This window comes from Condylura cristata, unplaced genomic scaffold, assembly GCF_000260355.1.
Source record: "Condylura cristata isolate star-nosed mole 26May11 unplaced genomic scaffold, ConCri1.0 scaffold00019, whole genome shotgun sequence".
In the NCBI taxonomy this organism is placed as follows: domain Eukaryota; kingdom Metazoa; phylum Chordata; class Mammalia; order Eulipotyphla; family Talpidae; genus Condylura; species Condylura cristata.
In genome coordinates, this window is record NW_004567120.1 from 40,788,556 (window position 1) to 40,802,518 (window position 13,963).

General features: G+C 52.3%; 1 protein-coding gene across 2 annotated transcripts in view; it reads left to right on the top strand.

Annotated features, from left to right (window-relative positions):
• The first annotated feature begins 8,414 nt into the window (after positions 1-8,414).
• The window catches only part of MAMLD1 (mastermind-like domain containing 1), a 34,526-nt gene continuing 28,977 nt past the window's right edge, over positions 8,415-13,963 (top strand). For both annotated transcript variants that reach the window (XM_012727243.1, XM_012727242.1), the window contains exon 1: positions 8,415-8,550. In XM_012727243.1, the coding sequence (XP_012582697.1) occupies positions 8,455-8,550 (96 nt within the window). In that variant the 5' untranslated portion in view covers positions 8,415-8,454. The remainder of the gene's footprint in view (positions 8,551-13,963) is intronic.

Here is a 13,963-nt window from a genome sequence, read left to right on the forward strand (position 1 = left end):
GGCCTCACTTTGCTTTGGGGCGAACTCCCACCATTGGCAATGAGGAATGTCTGTCCTGCCCACCAGTCTGCCTAGTCATCCAGAGATTCAGGTGCAACATCATGGCCTGGGAGACTTGAGGGGATCCCCAGGGGCAGCGCCTGTCTGCCACCTGCACCCCGGCTGGAGGGCACGGAAGATGGAGCTGCTAGAGAGACCGTTGTCTGGGATTGCTCAGAGGCTGCCACCCAGCCTGGCAGGGTCACCATTCTGGATTCTAGCTGGAAGCCCGCAGCTGTGTCCACATCTTTTGGTTTTGCCCTGAATGAATTTGGTGGGGTTGGGGTGGGCTCGGACTCCTTTGTTGAAGTCCTTCTGGGTGCTCCCACCCCGCCCGCATGCCCCCATCCTTCCTTGCTAAAAGCCTTCAATCTGGGCCCTTTCTTACTCTCATGCCCAGAGCCAGGTGGCAGCAAGGTGCCCCCACTGGCACTCTGAGGTGGCCATCAGGGTCTATCTGGATGTCCTTAGCCAAAGAAGTAAAAGGCCAGGCCCCAGGGAGCTTGGCCCGCACGGGGTGGGCACAACCCCCAGGCGCCGGCGCCCGGCTCAGGGCTGAGGGTGCTATGCTCAGCAGTCCCTCCCTCTGGCGGCACGTCGGGGCTTCCAGATGCGCGCCTAGAGCCTGAGGGGGCAGACAGGGCCCCGGCCTCTGCTGGGTCGCAGACATGTGAGCTCCTCTCCCCACCTGACTCCCGCGAAGGCTACGCATCCACAGGGCGCGGATGGCCCCGGGGTCGGAGGGGCTGGCTGGAGGGCTGAGAGCATTTTCTTTAGTAGGAAAAGGAACGTGGGTACAGTTGAGCTAGAAAGTTAAACTGCCGTGAGTGTCGGAGGCTGAAACCCAACTGTGCTGACAGCTGCTGGCTGTGCAGACCTTCTAGTGCCCCAGAACATGCTTGCGTGAGAAATGTGCCCATGGGGGCGGAGGCTTCCTGGACAGGTGCTCGTGGATGGGGTTGGGGGGCTGGGAGGAAGCTGGGCAGGCGTGGGTGAAGACATGGCAAGGTGGCTTAGCCTGCTGCGGACAGCAGAGTCGGCCTAGGGCTGTTTCCGGCCCAGGTTCTCGAGCGAAAGCTGCGCCTGCGCGAGCTGGAGAGACCCCTTCTGACTTGTGCCGCAGTCAGTTCCCAGGCAGACAGCTTGCTGGCGTCCCGGTCCCGCCACCCTTGGCTCCAGTCCCTAGCCGCAGGCAAGGCAGTCCCCAGGCTCAGGGACGGCCTGGGCCAGGAGGCGCTGCTGGGATGAGAGAATTGGGCCATTGTCTGGAAGCTTTGCCCACTGCCCCCACCTGTGCCCTCTACGTTGGCTGTCGGGGGCCTCAGAGGGGCAGGGCCAGAAACTGGTGGAGCGCAGTCTTTCAAAGCTAAAGCCGCTTTGCCCCGTTTCTCTAGGGCTGAATGGCTAGCTTGTTTGATGTCCGTGGGTTTCTGTTTCCAGCCCTGAAAGGCGATCTGGCCTGCACTCCCCACGCAGACTCCAAACGCCAGGTCTCCCGTTGGCTGCATTCTGTGTTCTCTGCCACTGCTCCCTTATGGTCGTGTCTCTAGACTGTGGTATGTGAGTAAGGTCAACAGCTGACCTTATTTTTGACGGCTGAGACGCTCGAAAAAGATGGGGGTGGGAAATCTTTGCTTAACTTTCTTTACTTTTTCATTTTGTACTGAGTAACACTGCTTGCACACTGTATTTTATTTAAAAGTACAGGGCCACCCCTCCTTGGATGCCTGGCACCCACAGTCCTCACCACAGCCCGTGGGCCACTTTCCCCTTTACTCCCACCCTCTTCCCTCCCGCTCTGGGAGCCTCAACCCCACAGTCAAGTTTTGAGATTTTGTTGTGGATTCCTTTAGTCTGTCCCTTTGCTTTGTTCCTTTATATTCCACTTAAATGAAATCATTTGTTTTTCTCGTTGTGATTTATTTTGCTTAACGTCAACCCCTCTGCTTCTATCCATGTTGTCACAGATGGTGCGAGTTTGTCTTTTTGATGGCTGTGTGCTATTCCACTCTCTATACCCCACATCTTCTTGATCCGCTCATTTGTCTTGGGCACTTAGGGTGTCTTCTTACCTTGGCTATTGTGAACAAGAATTGCTTTTTAATAAATAGAAAAGGCACTTACGAATTGATTGGAGAAAAAAACACCACACAGCTCATGTCCCAGAAGCACTAAGGAGGATCAGTGCCCCTGAGTCTGCACACTGGGCTCTTTATGATATGGGGTTGAATGTCTTAGTTTGAAATTTTTGCGGACACAAGGACGTTGCGAACATGGTGCAGAGGGCCCTGACAGTTATATCTCATATGGCAGCTGGACAATATCAAAATTCGGGGTCCACCCCGCTTTCCACCAGGAAATTGACATTGGTGCAGGCTTTTGTGTGGACCTCAATTTTTGTTTGTTTGGGACCTGTGCCCTGCAGCAACACGAGAGTTGCTGTTTCACTGTGCAAGAAACGACCAAGCCGTTTTCCGGGGCAGCTGGCCCTCGTGCCCCATAGCAGTGTCGAGCGAGCAGCTTGTGCGGGTCTTGCCGCTCACTGGCGCACGACGTGTCTTGCAGCATGGTGTGTGCGCTCATCTGGAGGGACCTAGTCCCGGAGCAGTGTTGGGCTAGCGGGGCTTTGCCCAGTTTCTCACTTGCTTTTCTTACTACTGATTTTTTGAAATTCTTCTATTCTAGCTACTGAGGCTTGGGAATGAGGTGCGCAGATATCCCTGCCCAGCCTGGCCTCGTCTGTCTTCTCAGCCCGTTGGTAGGGTCTTCTCCGGAGCAAAAGGTTTTACTTTTGACTCGGTCTAGCTTATCGGTACTTCTTTTTATGGCTCATGCTCTTGGTGTCAAGTCAAAGAAAGAACTTGTTGCCTTTCATCACAGCCCAAAGATTTTCTTACTTTTCCTAAAACTTCTATAGTCTTGTGTTTAACGCTATGGTCCTTTTTCTTGTGAGTTAATTTCTATAAGATAAGAACTTAGTAGGGTTCATGTGTAGCTGTAGACATTTGGTTGTCCCAGAAGCACATTTAATTCTATCGTTTTTCCACTGGATTGATTTTCTGTGAGAAATGAGTTGGACATATTTGTGTGGGTCTATTTCTGGGTTATATTTTGTCCAGTTCTCTGTGACTGTCCATCTGCGCACATGCCACAATTTTGACTAATTTTGACTAGTTTCATATTAAGTCTTGAGGCCGTGTAGACTGATTCCTTCCATCTTCTTCTTGTTTTTCAAGATTGTTTTTGTCCTCTTACATCCTTTGCCTTTCCACATAAATTGAATCTTCTCTTCACGTAAAGAATAATCTTGTCTTTGTCTACCAAAAAAATCTCGCTGGAATTTTTACTACAATTGGTTCAGTCTACATATGGATTTGGGAAAAACTGACGTCTTTACCATGCCAAGTTTTCTAGTTGATGAACATGCATTTAATCCTTGATTGCATCCTCAGTAGTGTGCAGTTTTCGGTGTGTCACCTGATCAGCACCGAGTGTTTTGCACAGTAGTAAATAGTACTCTAGTTTCAGTTCCACTGTCCGTGAGTCCATTGTTGGTATATTCTGATTTCTGTGTGTTCGTCTTGTGCTCTTGTGCATGATTTTATGTATCCATCTTGTGTTCTTGTGTGCAATTTTGTGTATTGATCTTGCTCAATTCACTGCTTCTAGGCATTCTTTTGTAGATTCCTTATGATTGTCATATCAGCTGCAAACAGAGACTTTTCCTTTTCCTTTCCAATGTGTCTGTGCCTTCTACCTCATGGCCTTCCTTTAATGAGGAACCAACTAGAACTTGACACTATGTTGAATATCTGTGAAGGAGCAAACATCTTTTACCGTGGTACCAGCCCTAGACGATAAGCATTCTGTCTTTAGTCATTAAGTGTGATGTTAGCTATAAGTTTGTTGCAGATTTTGTTGATCAAGTTGAGGAAATAACGTCTTTCTGAATTTCTGATTTTTATTATGAATGGGTGTTGAATTTCATCAAGTGCATTTTCTGCTTCAAAGATGTGATCAATATGATTGTAGCTGGATTTTTGTTCTGAGATCATTGTGGTTTATATACAACCATGAAAAATAATACAGATGGGCCCCTAGTAATGGCATCTGGCAAAAACATAGTACAGTCTCACAACGGGGCTGCAAAGTACGGCCTATTGCCATCACTGCATGCATCCTTCTTGACCTCCATTTACAGGTGCATTTGCTTCCTCCCCACTCCCACCTTCTCCACTATCCTTGCAAGAATGTAACATAAATGCAGTCATCCAGTATGTAAATTTGCGGGATTTTTTTAAACTCAGCATAATTCTCTGCAGATTCTCAGGCTGTTGTCTATAGTTATGTCTTGTTATTACTGAGTTGTATTTCATGGTATCATGTACTAGTTCACTTCAGCGTTCATCCGTGGAAGGATTTCTGAGTTGCTGCTAGTTGTTGGTTGCTCATTGCAAATTGTGTGCATCCAGTTTCTATTACTCTGGGATAGATACCCAGGAGCGAACCTGCTGAGTCACATAGCAGTTGTGCGTTTCGTTTTTTGTTTTTTTAAAGATTTATTTATTCATACAGAACTGGGGTACAGGCCAGAGATGCGGAGAGTGAGGGGATTCACCAGAGACACATTGGGGAGCAGAACAGGCAGATCGAGGAAGTCCACTGCTGAGGGGAGCAGCGGGCGGGTCGGGAGAGGTCTGCCGCGCCATGGGGTCACCTCCTGGGCAGGCGGGGATCGAACTCATGCGGAAGTGGCTTTAGCTTCTTAGTGCTGTGCTTTAACCTGCTGCGCCACCAGGGAGGGCCTGCACGTTTTGTTTTTAAGAAACCACCAAACAGGTGTCCAAGTGGTTGTGCCATTGTGCATGCCCACTGGCAATGTCTGGTGAGTGGCAGTTTCTCCCATCATCGCCGGCATTCAGTTTAGTCACTTTTTAAAAGAGATGAAACACACAACCATGGGGGTACTAGTACCACCACAGCGCACTAAGCCATCATCTTTATTTCGCTCCTGCACATCTGCATCACCAACAAATAAAACCCCATCTTCATTAAGCAGTTACTTCCCATTCTGCCCGACCCCTGGCCTCCACCAATCTGCTTAATGTCTCTGATTTACTGATGCTGGATATTTCGTGAAAACAGAACCCAGCTCTCTGTGGCCCTTGGTGACTGGCTCCTTCCATGGAGCACATCGTTGCCAAGATTCAAGCACGTTGCAGCAGGGATCAGTGCTTCGCTCCTTTCTATGGCTGGATCGCAGCCACAATGCAGCGTCTGGGCCAGAACTGGCTTGGTCATCTGCATTGCTAGACAGTTGGGTCGTGTTCACCTTTGGTTATCGTGAACAAGGCTGCTGTGAACATTTGTGTGGAAGGGTTTGTCTGAGTACTTCTTTTCTGTCCTTTGGGGACTATACCTAGGAGTACTGTCATAGAAGGCACTTCCATGTTTAACCTTTGAGGAAGTGGCCAGACTGTTTCCACGGCAGCGGTAACATGTTACAGTCCCATCAGCAATCCATCAGGGTTCCAGTTTTTCCATATTCTCAACACTTGTTAATTTCCTTTTTTTTTTTTTTTTTTTTTTAGTGATAACCATCCTAGTTTTAGGAAGTGGTATGTCCCAGTTTTGATTTGTATTTCCCTAATTGCTAACCCTATGGAGAGCAATCACGTGCACCTGCTGTGTTTAAGTATATCTCTGCTGGAGAAATGTGTGTTCAAGAGCTTTGTCCATACTTCACTGTATTGCTTTTCTATTTATGGTGGAGTTGTAAGACTTCCTTATGTAGGGCCCTCCCTGGTGATGCAGTGGGTTAAAAGCACAGCACTGCAAGCTAGCTGCAGCCACTTCAATGCAAGTTTGATGCCCTGCCCCAGAGGTGACCCACACGGCACAGCAGACCTCTCCTGACCCGCCTGTTCTACTCCCCACTCTGTCTCTGGTGAAGCCTCTCGCCACCCCTGCACCTCTGGCCTGTACCCCAGCTCTGTGTGCATATATAAATCTTAAAAAAAGATTTCTTTATGTAATCTAGATACTAGATTTTTATCTACTGTAGACTTGCAAATATTTTCTGCCACTTGATAGTCTTCACTTTCTTGATGCAGGAGAAATGTCTTCACTTTCTTGATGCCCTTTGATGCAGACAAGTATTTAATTTTGGTGAACCCCAATTTACCTGCTTTTCTTTTGTTGCCCATTTGTTTGCTGTCATATCTAAGGCCCCATTGCCAAGATCAGCGTCATAAAGATTTCCCCTTTTTTCTTCTAAGAGTTTACATCATTCTTCCTACATTTACATCATTGAACCAGGGAGTAGGTTAGGTCTCCTACTCCTTACTACCTTCAAGACTTCCCTTAACATTTTAGCAGTTCGATGATGGTGGCTCTTGGCGTGGGATTCTTTTGTATTTATGCATTTGGGAATTCACTTCATTTCTTAAATTGCCAGTTTACGTCTAATGTCAAATTAGGGAAGTTTTCACTCTATTTCTTGGAATGCTTTTTAGTTCTATTCTCGCACTTCTCTCTTTCTAGGGTTCCAGTGATGAATCTTCGATTTTTTTTTTTTTTATAATCCCATATGTCTCTGAGATGCTATTCATTTTATCCAGTTTCTTCTTCTTTCTGTTGTCCAGCTGAGGGAATTTTTATTGTTCTAATGTTCACTCCATCCCTTCCATCAATCCCATTTTCTTGATCCCCTTCATTACATTTATTTTAATTATTGTATTTTTCAGTTCTAGAATTTCTATTTGGTTCTTTATATTTTCTGTTTCTCGGCTGAGATTTTATTACTTTCATTTGTTTCAATAATTGCGTAATTTTGGTTGAACCATTTTAACGATCATGGTTTTAAAATCCTCACATTTAATTTCCATTCCTGTGTCATCTCAGTGAAGGCTCCTCATTGAGGTCTTCCTGCTTCTGAGTATCATGAGAGACTTTTCTGGCAAGACGTGGACATTTGGCATTTTATGTTATAAAAGTGGATCTTCCTTCGAGCTTACATTTTATCTGACTTCCTCCGGGAAGAGGAGGGGACCATCTCCTTTCTGCCACATGGGTACAGACGTTCCCACTCAGCCTTCACTGACATTAGCCCCTCCAGGCTCCCAGCGATGCCACCCCGCGGGCCAGGTGGGAGTGCCTCCTTGAGCTCTGTGCGCCCACTCAGTGGGCAAGGGCGGGTGTGTCCTCGCCCCCACTGTGCGGGGTCAGAAGTCCTGACTGTGGTCCAGTAGGGACAGGAAGAGGTGGATCACCGCTGCCGGGTTGGGGGGTGGCCTTCACTCGGAAGGAGTGGGCCTACAGCTTCTTCCGTGACGTGTAGCTGCATTTGGTGGCTTTCTGTGCTAGAGGCTGCTGTCTTGATGGTCCTTTAGCTACAAAGAGAGAAGACAGTTGTTGGGGCCTCTTTGTCCGAGCCCATTAGCATCTGGTTGCCAGCTTCTTTAAGTCCGCTTCTGGGCTCATCAGGCAAAAGGAAAACCCAGAGAACTCGCGCTTGGGCCATGCACTCAGGCCCCCCCCCCCCCCGGCTTCCTTCCAGCTTTCAAGATTGTTTATACTTGTTTTCGGCAGACCGTCCTGGGATGTCGTCAGCGTGCTCTGGGGAGCGGGGAGACTTTGGGGACACCTCCATTTTCCAAAGTCCGCACATCGTCGTTCGACAGCTGCCAGGGAGGGTCCTGGGAGGGAAAAGTCCTTTGTATGTGAACGCCTTCACGGAGTTCTTACTTCACGTCCATACCGTGAAAAATCAGCTTCCCCATGTCGTGGCTGCTAGTCTGCCGTGGACGGCTTCGGTTGGGATAGCATCACCCGCCCGCTGCGCAACGCGTTTCTTGAGCCCTGCCAACACCCTCCGCTGCCTTCCCCTGTGTCAGCTTTTGAACTGTTCATCTGCTCACTGGGCCGGAGGCTACTGGCCGAGAGGTGGGGCTGCCCCTTGTCCGGGCCATCCAGTTCACTCACTGGCCGTGGGGGCGGTCAGCCACCAGCGGACCAGCCTCGGTGCCCTCCACGCAAGAGGTCTGTCAGAGGACAAAGCCAGCCTCTCCCAGCTCTCCCCGCATGCTGCGCAAAAGCCAGGCCAGCCCTAGGTCCTGCAGTCCTGGCCTGGAAGCCCCTTGCTATTTGAGCTACAGCCAAATACTGACTGCCCCGGAGAAATGTCTCAGGCCCTGGGGATGGGAGGGGCCCGATGAAGGGAGTGGGGTGGGCAGAGAGACAGGAAAAGGAATGTGGCAGCCTCCACCCAAAGCTGTCTGTGAGTCTGCAGTTCACGGGGTCAATGGTCTCATCTCCGTATCTGAAAGACAGTCTACTTTTTGTCTCCCTAAGCCCTGTGTCTAGGTCGCTGGGGAAGCGCCTTGGAGAGTCAAGAATAAAATTGCAGGTCAAACAATGGATGACTGGAAAAGTCGGCTTGTAATCAAGAGCATGCTTCCCCATTTCGCCATGGTGGGAAACCGGCAGGAGCCCAGAAAGCTCCAGGAATCGGTCAGACAATGGGCTATGGGGGGAGGGGGTTTGAATGCTTCTAATCTTAAACTGAACGTACGATGTGTTGTTGAAATTCTCTGTGCAAACTTGGTGGCAGGGAACCAACCTACGTGTAAGGCACTCAAATCTGACCGAGAAAGCATCTAGGAGATGAGCTGACCTCGCCCCTCGTGAGTTTTGGGGAGAGCAGGAAATGCAATGAGGCCCCCCTGGACCCAGCACCGGGATCTCTGTGCTGCCTTCCTACTGACTAGAAAGAAAGGAAGGGCGACAGGGAGGAGAAGCAGGAATGTGGGAATGACATGCACGAGATGTATTGCTTTCACTTCCTCATCCCACTGAGAACCGGAAGCCAGTGAGTAGGACACAAAAGAGGGATCCCCGTTCACCTCTCTGGCCCCGAGGTCCTTCTTAAAACCCATTCGACAAATCCTATGTTCATCCCTGAGAACCAGGCATCATCCACGGTCTGAAAGTCACAGTCAAGGATTCCAGTGGTAGTTCCAGGAGCCCGGGGATGAAGGGGCCAGGGAGGCCATTGGTTGGTTGAATTTGCCCAAAGAGGCCTGCGACAGCACCAGTCTACAAGATTAGCTCGGTGGGCAGGAGCCACAGCAAACAATGGTTGTTATCTCAGTGTGTGAGGGCCGCAGAGGAGTGGCCTGCTTAATCTCTGGAATTAATAGAGCAGAGAGGAAATGGCTCTTATAGCGCCGCGGGTCTGCTTCCTTCCTGTCCAGAGAACTGGGAGCTCAGGGCTCTGAGGTAATGCCATTTCACATGACTAGAGGGCCTGGCGCCTCCACTTCCCAGGGCAGTCCACTTTCAGTGAGGGAGCCTTCCCTTTCATTTAGGGTTCTGATGTGTGCACAGGTGTAGGGCGATATTGCTGAAATCTTGCTTCTACTTTATCTCCCGGCCTACCACCGACACTGTATGGCGAACGTGGTTAAAAAGGTGAATGTGAACATTGACAAAGCTTTGTTTACTGGGGGCCCACTCCTCAGGGGTGGTTGGGGTGGGGATGGCGGGGTGGAGGAGTTATGTGGCCAGTAGTGTGCAGGCAGGCATCTCCCAGGAGGTGATCTCTGGCCTCCACCCCAGTCGCCTCTGTGTGTCTTGCTTCTCTTTCAAGTTCAACAGCACAGACAGGGAAGGGGGAAGTCCGAGCCTCCTCCTCTTGCACACTCTTTTCACCCGCTTTGTCCCTTAATCCTCAGAGAGAAGAGTGGTTACCTTGGCTGGCAGCCATGGGGTCCTCTTCCCTTCTCCTCAGCCACAAGCAGTGTTTTAGAGACTAGTCACTGTGGTTTTGGCTTTGACCTGGTGTAGACAGAAGGGTTTTTCTCAGAATAGGACCCTGGGGAAGCCGCCCTGTCCTCCCTGGAGAAGTGGCTCTGCTCACGCCATTACTGGCCTAGGCATCTCTTTGTCCATAGCCTTCAGAGCCCTTTGTAAGGAAGGAAGGAAGCGTGGCCTTAACATCACAGCCACACCTTGAACTTGGTCAGTCCTCGTCCCTCCTCTGTGGCACCCCGTGTTCTTCTACCCTCCCCCTGTGTGTTTCTGAAACTCCAGCCTAGAAGACAAGGATTTGCCCCCATTGAGGGCACCCAAAAACTACGGCTCAGATGAAAACAACTCCCTCAGATGAGTCCTCTTCACCGTGCAAACCTCGCCCGTCTCCTCGGAAGGTGTCTGATCTCTGAAGGATCTGCATGCTGGGGGCCCGTGCCTACTGCCAGCCAGGAGCCAAGGCAGCTCCTGCTCTGAGCTGAATGTTCATGGCTGGTCAATCCCGGCAGCCTCTGTGCTTCCATAGAAATCAGCCACGCATGTGCAGGAGCCCTGGGACCTGGCACTAGCGGACTGAGGGGCAGACAGGACAGATTCACCGAGCAGCGTGCTGTCCAGCCAGTGGCGCAGGGCTCTGGAGGCAGGGCGCTTGGTTCCTCCAGGAGCTAAGATCTCCGCCCCTCCCCTTGCCTCCACCCCAACCCCGGGCTCACCAGTGCAGGAGTTGCCCGGCTGTCTGCCCAGTTCTCGGCCTCCTGAAGTCGCACAGATGTCCCAGCTCTGAGCAGACACCTGTCCCCCTCTTCAGGCATCACGGGACCAGATGGGGTGCTCTGGCCTTAGAGGGATGGTTGGAGGTGAGAGGGGTGCCATGTGCCTTGCTCGGCTGGGTCCTGACACTCAGTGGTGCCGATAGCCTCGACTCCCCAGGCCCCATGAGCTGACACGCTCCGATGCACTCCTCCTCCCAGGTGTTCTCCCTTTCCATGACCGAGAACACTGAAGTGAGTTGTCGGTGACCTACGGAGAGATGCCCACAGGAGCTAGCAAGGGCCGCCAGCTCCATGCTCCCTGTGCAGTGGAAGTTGCCCAGTGGCACTGCGTGACGTTGCATCGCGTGGCCCCAGGCGAGGCCGCCATCCTGACCGCCATAAGCTCGCCCTGGAGTCCCTGGGCCCAGGGCGGCCACCAGTAAGATGGCATCATCATCCGCCTCTGCTTGCGTCAGGTCCCGAGGTGCCAGTGAAGATGTGGGCGCGCACAGTGGGAACCACGCAGGTGTTACTGCTGTGGGCACTGAGCTTTCATGAGCAGATCTCACCATGGGCTCTGGTTTTGTCTGGCAGCGGGACGACGGGAAACGTGCGTCCTTGGAGCTTGAGTAGGGACACCTCGGCCGAGGACAGCCCAGGGCCCCCGTGGCCGCACGGCGCCAGGGAGGGCTGGCTGGCGGAGCTGTGAGCATCTGGGTCAAGGCCCGCTGTGCCCAGGCGCCTTTCTATTTTGGGGATCCTCCCTACGGAGCACGCAGCTGTTCGCTCCCTTTCCACCCGCCTCCTTCCCCCCGCAGTCAGGGCCCTTTCCTGGGCAGCCACCCAGCGGGCAGGGCCGGCAGGAGAGGGTCTTCTCTGCGAGAACAGCGGCAGGCGTGCCCCCTGGACCTTGTCTCTGCGGCCTCCGACCCAGGAGCCCAGGCCACTGAGTCAGTGACCTGAGACTCAGAGTCAGCCTGAAAGGGAGGATGCTGGGAAGGGATCCACTTTGCAGCTGGCTTCTGCTGGCATCGGGGAGCTCAACTTTGAACTCCCAGGAGGGCAGGCTGGCCTCAGTGGCCTTCCTGCCTGGCCCCTGCCTTCTCAACATTAAACCTGGTAAAAGTTGTTGGAGCCTAAGCTATCCCAGGGAGGAGGAGAGTGGGCACCATGGAAGCTCAGGCACCCCCCACCTAAGGTCAATTTCACCAGCGGGCAGCCTGCTGGCTCCCCGGACTCCAGACCACCTGTGCCACTGTGGCTTCTTGCTTCCACTCAATATTCCCTACAGAGTTCTGATTCTGTTGGCAGATATCTGAGTCGCCCCTAGGATGCCAGTGCCTGACCTGGGGGGAGGGGCATGCTTGGAAGCTTTGGCTACAGATTGTGATTTCTGTGACCCTACAGAACAGTCTGTCCTCATCCACTCCCCCAACTAGATCTCCACTGTCCCCAGGACCATGGGCTGCTGGACTTGACCCTGGGCTCCGGGGCAGCTCCTATCTCTTGCCCGCAACCCACCATCTCTCAGCACCATCGTACCCACACCCCTAGGTCCGTTCCCGGATGCCCAGGACACCTGGCGCTGCTGTTCACTCTTGGTCAGAGGCTCCTTAGCGATTGTCCAGGCCACGCTCTCTGTTGGACCAAGATGGGGCCAAGGACACGCAAAGGACAGGGGTGGGCCCCAGGTCATCATCCAGTGGGTGAATTCACCCCACTTTGTGGAAAAGCCGTGGTCTCTCGACCTCGAACTGGAAAGAGGGAGGGCATGGGATAAGTGCTAGGAAACACGGCTCGAGTGGGTAATTCAACCCGCAGGTGCCAGCAGGGCCCTGCTGCAGTGGGATGCTCCTGGGTGCAGGATCCCCACCCTCAGATGGCTGCGCCGGGAGGCAGCATTGCACAGGCCTCACTTGGCGGCCTCCAGAGACTCCTACGGGGGTGGAGGGAGACAGCCTTGAAGGCCTGAGAGGAGAGTACATTCTAATCTGTGGGCAAGATATGAGTTGTTCAACAGTGCACCCCGCTGGAAAGGGCAAGACAGGTGGGCACGTCAGAGCGAGCAGCCTTCTCTCCTTCGGGGGAAGCTGTAGAACCCCCAGAGTTCCGACCAACAGATGCGTAGCAGTCACAGGTTGGGAGCGAAGGGGACATGGCGTTGGGGATCACCACACGCCTTTTCCTGTTGAGAAGTGGTCATCTGACCTGCACTGTCACGGACAGGTCTCCATGGTCCCTGAGTGTGAGGAGGACAAGTGGGAAATCATTTCCTTTCTGGAGCAAGAGATCTTGCTCCAGATCAGGGGTTGGCAGACTCTGGCCATGGGCCAAACTGGGCCCACAGCCTGTTTTGCACGTAGCCGCAGGCAGTTGTTCACGTCGCCTACGCCACACTGCACAGAGACCACTTGACTCGTGGAGCCTAAGCTAGTGGTATTGGGTCCTTGGGAGAAAGTGGGTCTGACCCTTGATGTCGGCCCCTGGGTTTTGCTTCATTTTTCCTGAGGCCGTAGTTGCCGGGTCCCACTTGAGGTCCTCACACCTCCCCAAGTGTCCTGCTCCCTCCTTTGGCAGGTGGTTGGCCTGCCCCTGGCTTCTCCAGGCTGCTGGCTGCTACCACTGTTCCTTGTTCTTTCCACAACCTGCATCTGTCCCTCGCCCCTCAGCAGCCAGAGATCTTTCTCAAACAGTTCTAGTTGCTCTTTCCTGTGCTTAACGGATACCGAATGGCTTCCCAGTGTAGCTGCTTCCAACCAACCCCCCGCCCCATGGCAGAGAACGCCCAGTGGGGCTCCTGCCACTTCCCTCACACTTGCCCATCCCTGGAACATGCCAGAGCTCTCCCCCAGGGCCTCTGGCCACTCTGTCGTCTTCCTGTTGCTTCTTTAGTTCTCGGGGAGCACTGCTCACACTCCGTTCTGGTGCTTGTCTGTCACACTAGACTTGCAGCTCCTTGTCTGGCTGGTTCATAACCCTGGCTCATGCTCCTCTGGGCACAGGGTTCCCCTCTGGGCCCCTAGAAATCCAGCTTTGTACAGTTTGATCCTTCCCCTGGATCTGGTCAGCTTCCAGGGTCTTGGACTCTTCTAGAATAAGCTCCAGGTGCTGAAGTTGTCTAGTATTCGGGCTGCTGTGCAGCCTTTGAGACACTGTCAGAAAGGCAGAGCATTTCGCTGTCCATTTGCTCCTTCAAGTCAAGCCTTTGGCGTCTAAACAATGAATTTGCTGATACAAAATACCTCCAGGAAGCCAGCCCCAGACACCAACACCCTGCACCTGCTTTCCAAATAGATGGCTTCAGAGAGCTAAGTGTAGCGTGGCTCAGCACTGTGCATTCTTTTTCTTAACTACATGACAGC